At 35.1% G+C, this 15,350-nt stretch overlaps 10 protein-coding genes across 10 annotated transcripts; 3 read left to right on the forward strand and 7 right to left on the reverse strand.

The window, feature by feature from the left end:
• Nucleotides 1-55: 55 nt before the first annotated feature.
• On the forward strand, nt 56-460 carry SKN2 (Skn2p; the record flags this gene model as incomplete). The annotated part of the gene is made up of 1 exon (XM_015613286.1): nt 56-460. A coding segment is annotated over one exon (405 nt), but the record flags the coding sequence as incomplete, so codon positions are not given.
• Nucleotides 461-618: 158 nt separating this feature from the next.
• Nucleotides 619-1,929, reverse strand: CEM1 (fatty acid synthase; the record flags this gene model as incomplete). Its single annotated transcript, XM_015613287.1, has 1 exon — nt 619-1,929. The coding sequence occupies one exon, from the start codon at nt 1,927-1,929 to the stop codon at nt 619-621; it is 1,311 nt and encodes a 436-aa protein (XP_015465868.1).
• Nucleotides 1,930-2,028: 99 nt separating this feature from the next.
• On the reverse strand, nt 2,029-3,579 carry AC631_04459 (uncharacterized protein; the record flags this gene model as incomplete). The annotated part of the gene is made up of 1 exon (XM_015613288.1): nt 2,029-3,579. One exon carries the CDS (start codon nt 3,577-3,579, stop codon nt 2,029-2,031), a length of 1,551 nt encoding a protein of 516 aa, XP_015465869.1.
• A 164-nt stretch (nt 3,580-3,743) lies between these two features.
• On the reverse strand, nt 3,744-4,250 carry TRY4 (Try4p; the record flags this gene model as incomplete). Its single annotated transcript, XM_015613289.1, has 1 exon — nt 3,744-4,250. The coding sequence occupies one exon, from the start codon at nt 4,248-4,250 to the stop codon at nt 3,744-3,746; it is 507 nt and encodes a 168-aa protein (XP_015465870.1).
• A 608-nt stretch (nt 4,251-4,858) lies between these two features.
• Nucleotides 4,859-6,730, reverse strand: AC631_04461 (uncharacterized protein; the record flags this gene model as incomplete). The annotated part of the gene is made up of 1 exon (XM_015613290.1): nt 4,859-6,730. The coding sequence occupies one exon, from the start codon at nt 6,728-6,730 to the stop codon at nt 4,859-4,861; it is 1,872 nt and encodes a 623-aa protein (XP_015465871.1).
• A 249-nt stretch (nt 6,731-6,979) lies between these two features.
• On the reverse strand, nt 6,980-7,732 carry PRE9 (proteasome core particle subunit alpha 3; the record flags this gene model as incomplete). The annotated part of the gene is made up of 1 exon (XM_015613291.1): nt 6,980-7,732. The coding sequence occupies one exon, from the start codon at nt 7,730-7,732 to the stop codon at nt 6,980-6,982; it is 753 nt and encodes a 250-aa protein (XP_015465872.1).
• Nucleotides 7,733-8,904: 1,172 nt separating this feature from the next.
• AC631_04463 (uncharacterized protein) lies at nt 8,905-10,323 on the forward strand (the record flags this gene model as incomplete). The annotated part of the gene is made up of 1 exon (XM_015613292.1): nt 8,905-10,323. The coding sequence occupies one exon, from the start codon at nt 8,905-8,907 to the stop codon at nt 10,321-10,323; it is 1,419 nt and encodes a 472-aa protein (XP_015465873.1).
• Nucleotides 10,324-11,584: 1,261 nt separating this feature from the next.
• AC631_04464 (aminopeptidase) lies at nt 11,585-13,153 on the forward strand (the record flags this gene model as incomplete). The annotated part of the gene is made up of 1 exon (XM_015613293.1): nt 11,585-13,153. One exon carries the CDS (start codon nt 11,585-11,587, stop codon nt 13,151-13,153), a length of 1,569 nt encoding a protein of 522 aa, XP_015465874.1.
• A 40-nt stretch (nt 13,154-13,193) lies between these two features.
• On the reverse strand, nt 13,194-14,039 carry AC631_04465 (prohibitin subunit; the record flags this gene model as incomplete). Its single annotated transcript, XM_015613294.1, has 1 exon — nt 13,194-14,039. The coding sequence occupies one exon, from the start codon at nt 14,037-14,039 to the stop codon at nt 13,194-13,196; it is 846 nt and encodes a 281-aa protein (XP_015465875.1).
• A 241-nt stretch (nt 14,040-14,280) lies between these two features.
• On the reverse strand, nt 14,281-15,198 carry CCC1 (Ccc1p; the record flags this gene model as incomplete). The annotated part of the gene is made up of 1 exon (XM_015613295.1): nt 14,281-15,198. The coding sequence occupies one exon, from the start codon at nt 15,196-15,198 to the stop codon at nt 14,281-14,283; it is 918 nt and encodes a 305-aa protein (XP_015465876.1).
• Between the last annotated feature and the right edge of the window lie 152 nt (nt 15,199-15,350).

Genomic DNA, 15,350 nt, shown 5'->3' on the forward strand with positions numbered 1-15,350 from the left:
GACAACATTGAACGTATCGTGGTACTCTGAAGGTGACAATGAACATAATTTCCAGACATATGGATATGAGTACTTGAATGATGACGATGATGGTTATTTAACATGGCATGTTGGTGAAGATCCAACATTGACTGTACATGCGTATGCCTTAGGACCTAATGGAAACATCGGGCGTAGGTTGATGTCGAAAGAACCAATGTCCTTGATTATGAATTTTGGTATTTCAAACAATTGGGCGTATATCGACTGGAACGCAATACATTTTCCACTAACTATGCGTATTGATTATGTTAGAATATATCAACCGGAAGATGCCATCAATTTAACCTGTGATCCTGATGACTACCCAACCTATGACTACATTCAAGCTCACCCGAAGGCATATCAAAACAATAACCTCACAACTTGGGAAGAAACTGAGTATGGTTTTCCTAAAAATAAGCTCATTAATCAATGTTAGTAACGTTTAGAATTGTATTATTTATGGTGATAGTTTATTCACTTTTCTCATTTAGCAATTGTATATCGAAAATATAAAAAATCTAAATATCGAATATTTTAATTGTTTACTATAGTTTAAGAAACGGTTTTTATATATTTGTACATGTCAATATTTTACTAGTACTTACTTAAACATAATGAACTATTGGTGCCACCAAACCCAAAGGAATTACAAAGCGAATACCTAACTTCCTTGTTTTTGCTTTCATTTGGAACATAATCAAACTTATTAAACATAGATGAGTCGTCATCCTTATGACCGCCAACGTTGTGTAAATTCAAGGATGGTGGCATTATATTCTCTTTAATAGACTTAATTGTAAATATCAGCTCTACAGCTCCTGCAGCTCCCAATAAATGACCAATCGATGACTTGGTGGATGATACGGATAAATGATTATTGTTTTTAAATAATTCTGCAATTGCGTTATTCTCAGACCTATCACCTATCACAGTTGACGTAGCATGAGCATTAATGTAATCAACCTCTTCAGGTGATACTCCAGCAAATTTCAAGGCCATGTTCATAGCCCTATAAGCTCCATCACCATCTTCGCGTGGAGCGGTAATATGATTTGCATCCCCAGATAAACCATACCCTTTGATTTCTCCATATATATCTTTCTCTGTGAGTCCTCTATTCAAAGCATGGTCAAGTTCTTCCAAAATCATTATCCCACATCCCTCTGATAAGACAAATCCAGATCTATCTTTGTCAAATGGTCTAGATGCTTTTGTTGGATCATCATTATAATTTGTCACTACGGACTTAGCTCTTGCAAACCCGGCTAATGCCAATGGGTGAATAGTGGCTTCAGTTCCGCCTGCAACCATGACCTTTGCGTAGTCGTTCTTAATGAAATTGTATGCATCCCCAATGGAATGTAAACCTGTGGCACATGCTGTTGAAACAGAATGATTAGGTCCCTTTAATCCATATTTGATAGATATATTCCCAGCTGCCATATTAGTCAATATTTTGGGCACGAATAATGGTTGTACCTTCTTATATCCAGACTGTGAAAAGTTGACAGAATTTGCATACACATCGTCAAATGAACCAATGCCACTTCCGACAGCTACCCCAGTATAATTTTGTTCCTCTTCACTCTGTGGAAGCCACTTAGCATCCTTCAATGCTTCTTCTGTAGCAGCGAGGCCGTACTGAGTAAACAATGCAAATCTCCTAGCCTCTCCCTTTTCAAAATGATCCGTTGAGGTCCATTTTCCTTCAGAAATTGGTCCCTCGGGCACTTTGCCTATGACTTTCGATGGTATTTTATCCCATCCAGCTGATTCATAGTCCGGTAATGTAGTTGTTGAAATCAATCCACTCTTATTTGCAATAAGATTAGCCCATGATGGCCTCACTCCAACTCCCAAAGGCGTTACTAGCCCAAGACCTGTTACAACAATCCTTCTAGACATGGTAATGTGGTTTGTGATATCTTAAAGACCTCAATTTTTCAGTCCGATTAAGTATATTTCCGAAAAATCATGATACAGGAATTAATTATTAATAAATACTTATGACTTACTTAGCGTTTCTATATATGATTGCAATCGTTTTTCATCTCCGACTATGAAATTTTCAACGTTATTACCGATTGAAGTAGGTATATTATACAAATTACAAAGTTTCGCCCATTTGCTGAATGAATCCTCCGTTGAGTCTTCTACTTGCAAAATACCTTCTGATTCTGCATTATTTGATATAGTTTTACAGTTCTTTTTTAAGAAATTGTCAAGCCTTAACTTCTTTAAGTTGATATCGTTCAGGCCAGATTTTTTTATCTTTTTCTCATAGTCGGCATAATCAGTAATCATTATTTTATATTGACGATACAACGATTCTCTTTCCTTTGATGGTAATTCACAAAAAGTCAAGTCAATTTCATCCGCAAATTTGGTGCTAAACTGGGAATAGAAATATTTCTTGAGCTCCTTTTTATGATTTTGAAGATATTTGAAATACATCTGAGTTAGAGTGGGGTATACCTTAGATTTTTCAACTTCAACTTCAGCTGTTGCATTTTGAGGTTGATCTTGCTGCACTTTACACCATTGATTAAATATACTCTCTCTTTCAGATGAATCATGTATGGAGTAATATTCAGGTTTTGTAATAAATTCAGAAAGTAGTTCTTCTTCGACTAAAAACCACGGATCGTACACTGAAATTCTATCTTTGTAGCAGTCAAGTAATTGTAAGAAGTCTTGTGTGGTATCTCTCTCATCGTCAGATAACGATAAGTCTAAGCCTAGATTATTTTGCGTTTCGTCGTCACTTTCATTTGTATTGTGAATAGTCAGTTCAATATGGTTTTCTTCGTTTTGTCCTGCATTACCTTCTTCTTCTCTGTGTTCATCCTTATTGTTCGCCTCGATGAGACTGGCGTTATCATTCTCTATGTTATGGTCTTCGTTGGCGTCTCTATTTTTATTATTATCATCTTTGTGATTTGCTTCTTCTTCATCATCGTCATCTTGCCCGTTCTCTATATCCTGGATTTCTTCTTCTTCGGAGTCCTCTTCACTTGACGAATAGCCTAAATCTAACCCATCGGGTGCTTTTTCTTCCTTTTCTACTGCCATTGCCAGCTCTGTTTCTTCTTTTATGTAGCCTTCTTCTAAAAGCAAATTACGTATGAACTCATCTTTTTCATCTTTGTCGTACTCCATCGCTTCTTCCTCTTCATCGTCGCTATCTCTTGTGTCTTCTTTATCTATTATGGCCTCTTCTGTTCCCTCCTCATCATTCTTTTGATCATTTGTACTTTCTACGTCAGTCAATTTCGCCTTTAAATCTTTGCTGTGAATTTTTGGACCTTTGAAGAAGTATCCATCCAACCCCTTTAGCCCATTTACCCTACTCATCAATAACGCGACATCTTCCATGTTTATGCAATTGATAAACTCATTCTGGTCGATACCAGGATTATCTTGGAAAATATCATACAATTGCCAATAAGACTTCTTTTTGGACTTATTAAAATAAAAATGCAATCCGCTGGACGTGACTATGAAATACCACTCTTCATATGGTATCTTATACTGAAATACTGGTGTTCCCGTCATTAGTGAAGAATGACTTTGATCATCTTCATGAAATTTATTTACTTACACTATCAGCATCTATACATCGCAAAACTCCACACACCAAGGGAATATATATCCGAAAATACAAATTAACGTAACACATGCATTTTACTATAGAAACAGTTCTACTCATCTATACATTATTAACTTACTAACATATTAACCGACATCTTCAACTTCTTTTTCTCTGGCGACTCATAATCTTTATTTCCCTCTAGTGACTGTACTACCGGATTCTCGTTGATCGCAGTCTCGGACTTTGGCGTAGAATCTTTTATGTTAGTGGGGGCAGAATGTTCATTGGAATCATCCGAATCGTCGTCCTCCTTTGTACTTCTCTTATACAGCTTCCTTATCCTACTCACGGCCAATTCGGACCCCTGATGAAGGTTCTTGGCGTGTCTTAAAAGTAAATCTCTTCGAGAAAAAGGTCTCGAGCATATTCCACACACAAATGGCTTCAACTTGTTGTGTGTCAGTAACGTATGTCTTGTCAAATGTTCTTCTCTTGTAAAGGCTCTATTGCATTGCTTACAGTTAAAAATTCGGGCATTTCCTGATGCCGTTTTCGTTCCATATTTAGCTATTGGATTGGTGCTTGAACTCATGGGTCCCTGATGTATGTCCTCCAAATTCTCCATATTCTCCATATTTTTTCCTCTATTGCCTAGTTTATGTTAATTTTAAATAGTTTTTTAACTTAATTTTAAATACTATAGACACAGATATCCTATAGTAATTGAATTATAAACAAGGGTAATACCTGGAGTTATATTAAAAATATTCATATATGTCCCGTACTGCAGATAGCTCTAATTTTCAAGGTTGGTGGGGTCTTCTTTGTGTATCTTAGTGTGTCCACCGAGGCAAGATCCCCCATCCGCCAAACTTGATTACTCCCCGCAATGCTCATGGTCTTGAGGAAGAGGGGAAGTCAAGTAGTCCATGAACAGACTATAAATGCGACATATCTGACTGATGACACGACATTCTCTTTCGGGAAATGCTGAGGTAAAGAACATTTCCGGTGACAAAGCTGGGGGAAGAATACGGATTTATAGTGCATTGCAAGATACAAATAATCGACAGAGTTGCTATGGTTACTGAGTGTTAACTTAGTAATTGAATGCTCGTATATAGATATATAGATCTGTAGTGGTCAGGGAAAAGGCCATCGAATAGGATGCATGTATCGAAGAAAGAGGAAAAAGGAAAAAGGAAAAAGGTGGGGAGTGATGGGTGCAACATATGTATTCATTTATCTAAAATAATAGCTATACATGTTCCATATTCTGGAGATAATTGCTAACTTCATCTCCTTGGTGACATTGACCTTGTTGAGCTCGTTAAGGTCCTGAATCCATTCTGCTTTTATTTGGGATGGAATAATCATGCTGGAGTGTAGCTGCAAATTGATCACTTCGATGAATAACTCACCCATTTTTAGATTATCTTGAGGGTGACTAATGAGTTTTTCAATTCTGTTTAATGATTTCAAGCATATGATGTTCAATTGCTTGCCGTTGATCATGATAGGTTTGGCGGACTTTTTGATCATGAATTGGTATGCTTGGTAGAGGATTAATATGGAAGGACTGATGGCTACCACTCCGAACACCAATTGTTGTGACTTCAACATCTTGTCGATTCCACTTACGGCAACGCCTCCATCGACCTTAGTCTTTTGTAATTGAATCAAGAGGCCTCTTACCAACGATCCCTTGGCCAAAGACTTGAACGGATTACGTATATCCTGCTCGTAGTTTGACATTAACATGGTCAAGTTTCCTTCTTGGATAGCTTCGTGGATCTGCTTCGTGATTTCTGCTTTGTCTACCTTATCGTAATCAACAACGTAGTCGATGACCATTCTTTCCAACGAATCTAAATCTGATTGTAACGAGTCCTTACTGATGATGCTTAGTTCGTTAAAATTGTCATCATGTCTCAAAATGCTTAGCATATCGTTAATAGGTTTTATCACCCAATTTTTTCCAAATCCTATAACGGTATCAACAAGATTAAATTTTATCCACTTAGCAATTTCGTAACGGTTCTGATATAAATTTATTGAGCTGGAAGGTCCGTACCTTAAAACTGCTAATATTAGTGGCCAATAGCGAACCAATCTTGAAGGTTTCGTATTCTCTGCGACAGACTTTTCTTTAAGTAATTTCAATATTCTACTGTTAATCGTGTCTGATGGCTTATTGTCCAATTTTTCCAAGTGTTCATATATTGATAAATTCTTGAAATCATCCCCAATATTCTCGGGAATTTCTTTAGGTAAGCTATTAATCATTTCACCCAAAGCTTCACAGTTACGCGTGATTTTAGAATTTAAATGATCAATTTTGCTTTGTATTTCTCTGTTGATAATATTAATGGGAGTTTGATAAATGAAATTGAATTGGCTCAATCTAGTTGTATTCATTTGGTACATCGAGAATGTTGGAGCCTTGTTCAACAATTTGAGAATAGTCTTTTGACTTGAGTTGATGAAAAGCTTAGCATTGCTGACCAAATCCTGTTCCATTGACGTTTGAAATATCTCTTTAAAATTAGCCAAAATAATCTGTCCTAATTCGTATAATTTAATTGGTGAAATCTGAATAAAGTAAATCAACTTATTCAATGACGAATTATTCAAATCATTCCAATAATTTAATTGGCTTTTATAATGAATTGTGTTGTAGATCAAGGAGTTCGATTTCTTGGAATAAATTATCAAAACCAAATAAATATTAATCAAATTATTCAAGGAATTGACAATTTCTGTGTACTTTGCATCTTTAATACCAATTTCCTCGGGTGGTGATAATTTCTCTAATTGAGTTGCGATAGATATCAATTGGTTGTAATTAATCAACAAATTAGTACAATTCTTATCAACCCCTAAAAAGTAACATAGCTGCTGGAAACAATTCTGTAAAATTCTTAAATTCTTATCTTGCTTGTAAGTATTAGTTAACTCATCGATAGTGGGGAGCAAGTGGTTTGTCAAGTAGTTGTTCGTAAATTGATTCAAATCAGATAATACTTGAGACAATTCGGCCGATATTGTGTTGGTCGAATTTATCTCATCGATTAACTTCGAACTCTTCACGTTGGCTTTGAAGATCTCTGTCATGGTTGCGTGATCTAAAAGAATACCCGTTCAACTAGTAGCAAAGCTCTATCTAAATTTATGTGATATCGGAATGACACAAAATCGCTTAACAAGCTGTTATAGGAAGTTAGATGATTACACCTTAGCTATAATCTTATGCATTTAAGCAGTTGCATGGTTATCTTTGCATCTTCTAAGTATATCTTAGCTTCTACAATCTCTGGATATGACTTATCAATGATTTTGCTTGTTTATTATGTAAATCTGTAACTACTCTTCATCTACTCTATCTAATACACCTGACTCTTTGATCAATGAATCGATGTCTTCAGCACTCCAGATCTTATGGACTATTTTCTCTTTATTAGAAGAATGGCTTAAGGTAGCAAATTCTAATTTATCACTGTTCAAGTTCGAGTTATCAATGGTCTTGGATAAGATCTTAATTGCTAACTCACATGCCTCTTTCAAATTCATGTCATCTTTATAATCTTTCTTCAACAATGTTTGGGAAGCGGAGTTGTTGGCACCAATACTAGTCGCCTTCCATCCAGAATAATTACCTGAAGGGTTAGAAGTGAATAATTGGAAGTTGTATCTATCGTCGTATCCGGCGTATAAAAATGACACCCCAAATGGTCTCAAACCACCATGCTGAGTGTAACCTTGCTTAATATCACATATTTTTCTAATTAATGATTCACATGGAATATCTTCGTTATATAACTTCAAGTATTGTTGTGCGTTTACTCTGGCGTTGTTCACCAATATAGAAGCATCGGCCGTCATACCAGCAACTGCACAAATCATATTATCATTCAACACGTACAATTTTTCTGCTGATCCATCATTATCTAACAATTTAGATGTAAATTTCTTTTCACACGCTAATACAACACCTTCAGTCGATAAAATTCCAATCGCAGTTCCTGCTTGGGATATAGCTTCTTGTGCATATTCAACTTGATATAATCTCCCTTCAGGAGAAAAGATTGTGGTTCTTGAATCGTATCTCCTAGACATGACTTTCTTTAATAAACAATTGTTGAATTATTCACTTGATATATCTATTCTTAACTAAACCTATTATAATCGGTGGCAAGGAATTTCTCAATTTTGGTGGTACTGCATATAATATTTTTGTAGATATAAACAGGTACTATAGGAAACTAATAGTGAATCAAGTAACACCATATGGGGTATTTTATGCTAGAGAATAGGGACATTATTAAAGTTTATGGATGAAGATCTTTGTTAGCTCTCAGAATGTACCCATAGGGTACACAGTACCACCATTTCCATCACTTTATTGGCCTTTAGGAATCACTTCATCGAGTTTTCAATCACTGTATTTGTATTATTCATTTGATATATGGAAGTTTACTGTATTTTGGTCCCTTCTATTATTCGGAGGCTTCTATCTGACTGCGGGGTGCTTAGCTGTGTTTAACCAAATCTCCAACAATTATCGCCATAAAATCGCAAATCCCATACTGAAAGGAACCATATTGGGCAGTATATTACTAATTCTGATGTATGTATTAATGGGATTAGCGCAGGGGTTCATTTGTGGTGCTATTGTTGGGTTGTTACTTTCGGCTATATATAAGGCTGGTTCTTTAAATATGAGTACATGGATTCCTTTGTGCTGGGGAATTGCGGAAATCTTATTCAATGTATGTAGCCTGTACCTGACAAGCCTGGTTTTGTTATAGAGTCCACCGTTTTCTCCCACGGTGGAGGTGAAGTTTTGGGATGGTATTAATTGAGACAAAAGGTTGAGATGCTTGTGATCAGAAACCAAATGATGTTATTTTGCGGGTATAATACATTACTTATTAGCATTTCAAAAGAGCATATACATAGTATTCTCTGTACTGTTTTGGTATCCAATGAACATCAAAATTGCGTCTAAATGTACAACAAGATGTCTTGGAGTTCATCAGAACATTTCCAACCTTATCAATTGAAAAAGAGCCTAAATCGTTCAATTCGTTACGATATTCTACTATTTATTTAATTTCACATATGTAAGATATTTTGCAAGCTTACCATGTAGTTTGTATGTCGTATATCTTCAACATTTTAGCGTATACCCAGTTTTATGTAAGTAGTGCAAAATTGGACTATCTCTCATACGCATATTTGATCCACGAAATTCAACACTTAAAGATTATTGTCAACCTTGCCATACCATGACAGATATAGATATAGATGTTGACTACTTGAATGTTAATAAGCTAGCTTATACGTTCGAAAGTCTTAATTCAAGCAATAATAATTCGTTGAGACAGCTAGCAAAAGATGCTGCTAGAAGAGCCTTAAAAATAATGAATAAGTACCAATCACTTCATCCAAGTTATAAATCAATGATTAGTTATTTAAGTGATGAAAATACAGAATTCACTTCAGAATGGGCTGCTTCAGTGAATAAGACAAATAGAACACTAATGAATAAATATACTGATGAGCTACATGATTGCTTGCAAGATACTGATAAGGAACAAATAATGGAACAAATTGGAAGCCTAGCTAAAATTCATACAATTCAAGGAAATTACCAACAAATAATAACGACATTAAATCAATTTCATTCAATTATTCAGTTTCGATCGCAACCAAATGATTTAAATCAATTCATTCAAAATAAATATATTGAATTTAATTTCATCCAATACACAACTACCTTATACAATCTAATATGGTTTCCACTGAACAACGAATCAAGCTCTAGTGCTAATACTTCTAGTTTAAATGCTTTTAAAACTATAAACAATTATTTCAAGAAGGTAACTCTTTACTATAGTAAGAATGAAATGCTTATAAACATCAACAATTCTAATAAAGAAATACAATACTATTGGCTTTTGAATTGGTTACAGTTAACTGTCTATTTCAACCAAGGAAAATTTGATGAGTTTTTGATTGAGTTTGATACATTAATTAATAACGACTCAGCATTAAAACCATTAGATATCTTAAATTTTGATGAAGTTAGTTTGAAAACAGAAATCTTGATCATGTTCAAAATATCCATAGCAATCACAAAGCCATTTAAAAACTTATCTTTATTAAACTATGAGTTCATTAATGGTGAGTGCTTTGACACTGAAACTTTGTTCGAATTGTTTAATGACAATGATACGTTTGAATTTACAGTTCATGAAATATTTTTAAATTTGTCAGAATCCAATTTTAAAGGGTTTAAAGCAAAATTTGGTGATGATGTTTTAATAAACAAATTAGTTGGTATTTTAGGATACACGTTTCCCCGTAATGCCTTGAGTTTCATACAATTTATAAATAATGTGGTCGATTTTAAAAACTTCTTGTTGATTATTTCCATAACTAAGAGGATTCCAAAGTCTAATTTAATGACATTATTGGGTTATCCAAACGATTATGCGACAAATGATTTACTATTATTTATATCCGTATTAAATTTAGGTGAATTAGGTATTGGTTATGATTATGATAACGAGTTGTTCTATAATTCGGGAATTAAAGACAATAATTTGAATGAGCAAATAACTAATTTAGAAAATCGCTTAACAGGGGAGAGTATTGCTAACTTAATAAAAGGATGTCTAATTGAACAAGCTCTCAATTCATAAGTGTTGTGTAGCAATAAGCTGTCTTGACAATTTATAGATCAATTCTAGCATGTTCAATCTTCCACGCAATGCATTAAACTTCATATTGCTGATATCTAAATTAACAGCTTTGTTGAACAACAACCTTTCGATTAAGCAACAAGTTATCATCAGAAGATATACGCCGCAGTCATTAAAGTTTGATTGCTGATCGCATTTCATTTGAATTATTTCAATAGACGAATTATTTCTAATGATTGATTTGCATAGTTTCAAACGCTTGGTCAATTCCTTTAATAGTTCATTATTTTCGTCGTCAAGATCGTGCATCGAATTGTATACATATAATTTATTATTAATAAGATTTAATAGACAAAGGACCCAATGATCTCCATTATTTGCTACTTCCAAATCTATTTGCTGATAATCATCAATATAATTAACCGGTATGAATATAAATTTCAGCTTTTGTAATTCTTTTATAGGTAGTATATTTTCAAAATCGTTTCCAATAGGAATATGAAGAAATAGCTGTACTAAAGATGGATAAAGTAATTGGATTTGGTAACTAAACTTATTCTCAGCTTTAATCAAAAACATTTGAGTAATTAGCTCATATACAAACGAAATATTATTATCATTTATCCATTCTTCCGGTAAAATATGATCTAGGTCTGATTTATATAATGCAATGGATTGATACTGGAAAATTTTGAAGTCCTTCTTCACTGTCGATCCAGTTGTTTTAATAATCTTGGAATGAAGCTTTTTTATCTCTTGTTGAATTGCAAAGGGGTTATCCTCGACGTTTCTTGTATCATCTATGACAGTAGCTGATAATTCCTGCTGTCTTTTCAACATTCGATTCCTAGATGCATTGACCTTTTTCTGTTGTCTTTGCTCTCTTTTTTCCTGCTTCGTAAGTTTCTTAGTCTTTTTAGGGGATTCTTCCTCGTTATGATGTTCATTTTCATCTTCCACTTCATCATCTTCTTCTATGTGCTTATCCCAAGGTAGTAGATCAAACCCATTTGTGACTTTTATTTCCTTGTTCTTTGACTTCGGTATTTCATCATCTAGTGAATTCGTATAACAAAATCCCTTAGATTCATCGAACGTAATGTGTGCCATTTGCTTCTCTCTTTAAATATTTGAATTTTGCAATCTTTCATCACTGTTTATTGTATATCGAGGTTAAGAAAAGTACAAATTTTTCACACAAAATTTGAAAAAAACAGAGTCTTATCAGTATTTTGTTATTTATGCATGTTTAAATGGCACTATGTATTCCTTAATAAAAAGAGTTAATACTATTAGACTGCAGCATTTTGTCAAATGTGTCAGAAATTTAAATTTACCTAATAGATCAAACCTAGCTGTTCCTTATAATACCGGACAACCTACTCACGAAACTAGACCTCATTATTTGCCAATCCCCGGTAATATAACTCCAGGTATAAGTGCTCTTGAGTATTATGATCGTAGGCTTGAGATAGCAAAGCAATTGCCTGTCAAATCTTTGGCGATTCTAGTTGGAAATGAAGTACAATTTAGTTCCGGAAGTGTTTTCTATGATTTCCAACAAGACAATAACTTGTACTATATGACAGGATGGCTTGAGCCAAATTCAGTAGCCATTATTGAAAAGCAACATGATAGGGGTAATGATGAAGATGTTATCTTGCATATGCTAGTACCGCCCAAGAATCCACAGGTAGAATTATGGGAAGGTGAAAGACTGGGGTTGCAAGGAGCTTACGATTACTTTAATGCAGACTATGTTGATGATATCAATAATGTTAAAAAATACCTTGAAATATTATTATCCAGAAATGATATTGTCTATTGGGATGACAAGTCAAGTGGAGTATCGGGATCATCAAGTAAATTTTCATCATTCTTTAATTTGAATGTCTTGAACAAGAATTCTTCAAGTATTCAGGAGCTTATCAAAAGTACAAATAAGCAGGTTAAGTCATTAAATAGCCTAATTGCACAACAAAGATCTATCAAATCATTCAGTGAAATCGAAGTAATGCATTCAGCTGCACAAATATCTAGTAGGGCAATCAATAAAGCCATGGGAAAGGTAGGTTCTGAATCACCTATCGCTTCGGAAAAAACTTTAGCGAAGTACTTAGATTATCAGTTTGTTAAGGGTGGCTGTGATAAACAGGCTTACATTCCAGTCGTTGCCAGTGGCCCAAATGCATTGACTATTCATTATACAAGAAATGATGACTTGTTATATAAAGATGAATTGGTTTTTATTGATGCTGGAGGAAAATTAGGGGGGTATTGCTCTGATATTTCAAGAGCATGGCCAAATTCACCTGGTGGATTCAGTGACCCACAAAGGGATATCTATGAAATTGTTTTGAAGGTTAACAAACAATGTATTGATTTGTGCTATGAGAATAATGATATTTCAATAAATAATATCCATGAATTTTCTGTTGAAAATTTAACCAAGGAAATTAAAAGGTTACCTGGCTTTACAAACGTTTCAAAGTATGATGTTTCAAAAGATTTATTCCCACATTACATTGGCCATCACTTAGGGTTAGATCTTCATGATATTCCATCGGTCTCAAGGTTCCAGAAAATTAAAGAAGGCAACGTACTCACAATTGAACCAGGTTTATATATTCCAATGAATGATAAATACCCTAAATGGTATCAAGGTATTGGAATTAGGGTGGAAGATGATGTTGTTGTTGGAAAGTCGAAAAATGATATCTTAAATTTGACTAGCGGTTGTGTTAAAGAGATTGATGATATTGAATCATTAATTAAAAATGGTGTCACTACACCAGGTATCGATGATGAATTAGTAATCTTAGATATTTGATTTCATAGAGCATGTATAAAGTTATTTACAATATTTAGGTTTAACGACCAACATTCAATAATAAAGAATTTTTAGAATCATTGTCACCACCCTTACCACCGCTTGGCAAGTAAGAAACGTTCGAAGAGTTGGCTAATGTGGCAGCGATATCTTTAGAGGCTTCTAATCTTCTGATCATCAACAAACCGTCACCAGCCTTGGCCAATGCCTTGGACACAGTTTCAGCACTTTCGGCTTCACCTTCAGCCCTAATAATGTTAGCCTTCTTTTCTTGTTCGGCCTTTTCAACCAAGTATTTGGCTCTTTCTGCATCTTGTTGAGCAATTTGCTTTTGCTCGACAGCCTTAGTAAATTCCCTACCAAAAGTCATATGTGTAATGGATACATCTTCCAATTGGATATTAAACTCGTTAGCTCTACGTGATAACTCTTGTCTAATTCTGGCTGAAACCACTTCTCTCTGGGTGATCAATTCTGCAGCATCGAACTGTGCAACAATCGACTTCAAAACTTCATTACCAATGGCTGGTAAAACCCTTTCATCGTAATCTAAACCTAACGATTGGTAAATGACTGGCAATTTCAATACTTCTGGTCTATGAAGCACTCTCAACGTTAACGAAACATTTTGTAAATCCTTCGATCCAGTAGTAGTCGCAATAGTCTTAGGTTTTGTCTTGACATCATAGATAATAGCTTTCTGTAACCATGGGATCAAAAAGTGGGTTCCTTCTCCAATGACTTGTTGTTGAACACCATTCAATCTATCGAAAATAACGGCTCTCTTACCACCTTCGACATCATAAAGGGCCGATTGCCCCAAGGTAACCGTTATACCTAATGGGATAGCAACTTTTGATATAATTTCAGCGAATCTATGGGACATATTTGATTGACTGCTGGAGGATATAGTTAGTATAGTTAACGAGTTTTCCATAACGCCACTAATAGAAGGCCCCCAAAAAGTCCAACCTGTAAAATGCTCAATTTTACAGGTTATAGTAAATCCTACACTAATAGTAACTACAATAGCTAATATACATTAATGGAATAAGAGATATAAAGAGAGTTCTATAGCGTAAAAGAAGTAATGCAAATGGTGTGGGCGAAGCATGGAAGAAACACAATCAATTATCAATAAAGTACACTAATGTCCATGCAGCCCCAGCAGCGATCGAACCAATAGCCACCATTTGAACACCTTCAATGAATTTCTTAGCCCTTCCGCAATCTTCTCCTAAAGAGATGGAGGTCTTGACGTAGCCGAAAATGAATAAGGTAATCAACATAACAAGGACCGAGGTAATTAAGCCAGTTTTGACTACCGAACAGAAGAAATATGGTAATAATGGAACGAAACCACCCAAAAAGTAAGCCAGTCCAATGGTCAATGCCGATGTGAATTCTCTGCCTTCTGCAGGCTCTTCAAGACCCTTTCCAAAACGAATAACAAAGTCAATGAGGTTTTTTGGTTGTGCATCCAAATCCTTCAAAAATGAACCAATGGTTTGTTCAGAGGCCCCCAAATCAAACATGATTTCGGCCGCTTCTTGGTTGATTAACTCGGGTTTCTTAAAAAATTCCAATTTTTCCTTCTTCACCTGCGATTTATAGTATTCCAACTCCGATTTGGCGGCCAAAAATCCCCCTAATCCCATCGAAATCGCTCCCGAAACCAATTCGGCCATTCCACCTGTGATAACCAACTTCGAGTCCCCCAAAGACGACAACCCTGCCGTCAATGCGAACGGAACCGTCAATCCGTCCGATAAACCAATAATTATGTCCGACATCACTCTAGGGTCAAATTTATCAAAAAACCCGATTTTCTCGTCTTCTTCACTGCTCACCGACCCGTTCAGCTTCGCAGCGTTGGCCATGGCCTCCTCCACTATTATTTCCTGCGTTCTGTCATTTCCATCCTCTGTTGACCCGTACGGTCTGTTATTATTAGATAACGAAGCATCGATCCTTTCCAACTCTTCATCCGACTTTGACTTCTTCAATAACCTCCCTACCTGGTTTTTCAACGTAACCAATGACATAGTATCCTAAATATAGCACTAATTTAACCTTTTAGAAGAGTTTATTATAAATTATCAGTTACCACTAAGTGATATTTTTTTCTTCCCTGACGTTTATAACTAAATCAAAAAAAGGACATAAGTCACGTGCACCCCATCTAATCCGTTCTGCT

This window comes from Debaryomyces fabryi (assembly GCF_001447935.2).
Source record: "Debaryomyces fabryi strain CBS 789 chromosome Unknown contig00121, whole genome shotgun sequence".
In the NCBI taxonomy this organism is placed as follows: Eukaryota; Fungi; Ascomycota; class Pichiomycetes; order Serinales; family Debaryomycetaceae; genus Debaryomyces; species Debaryomyces fabryi.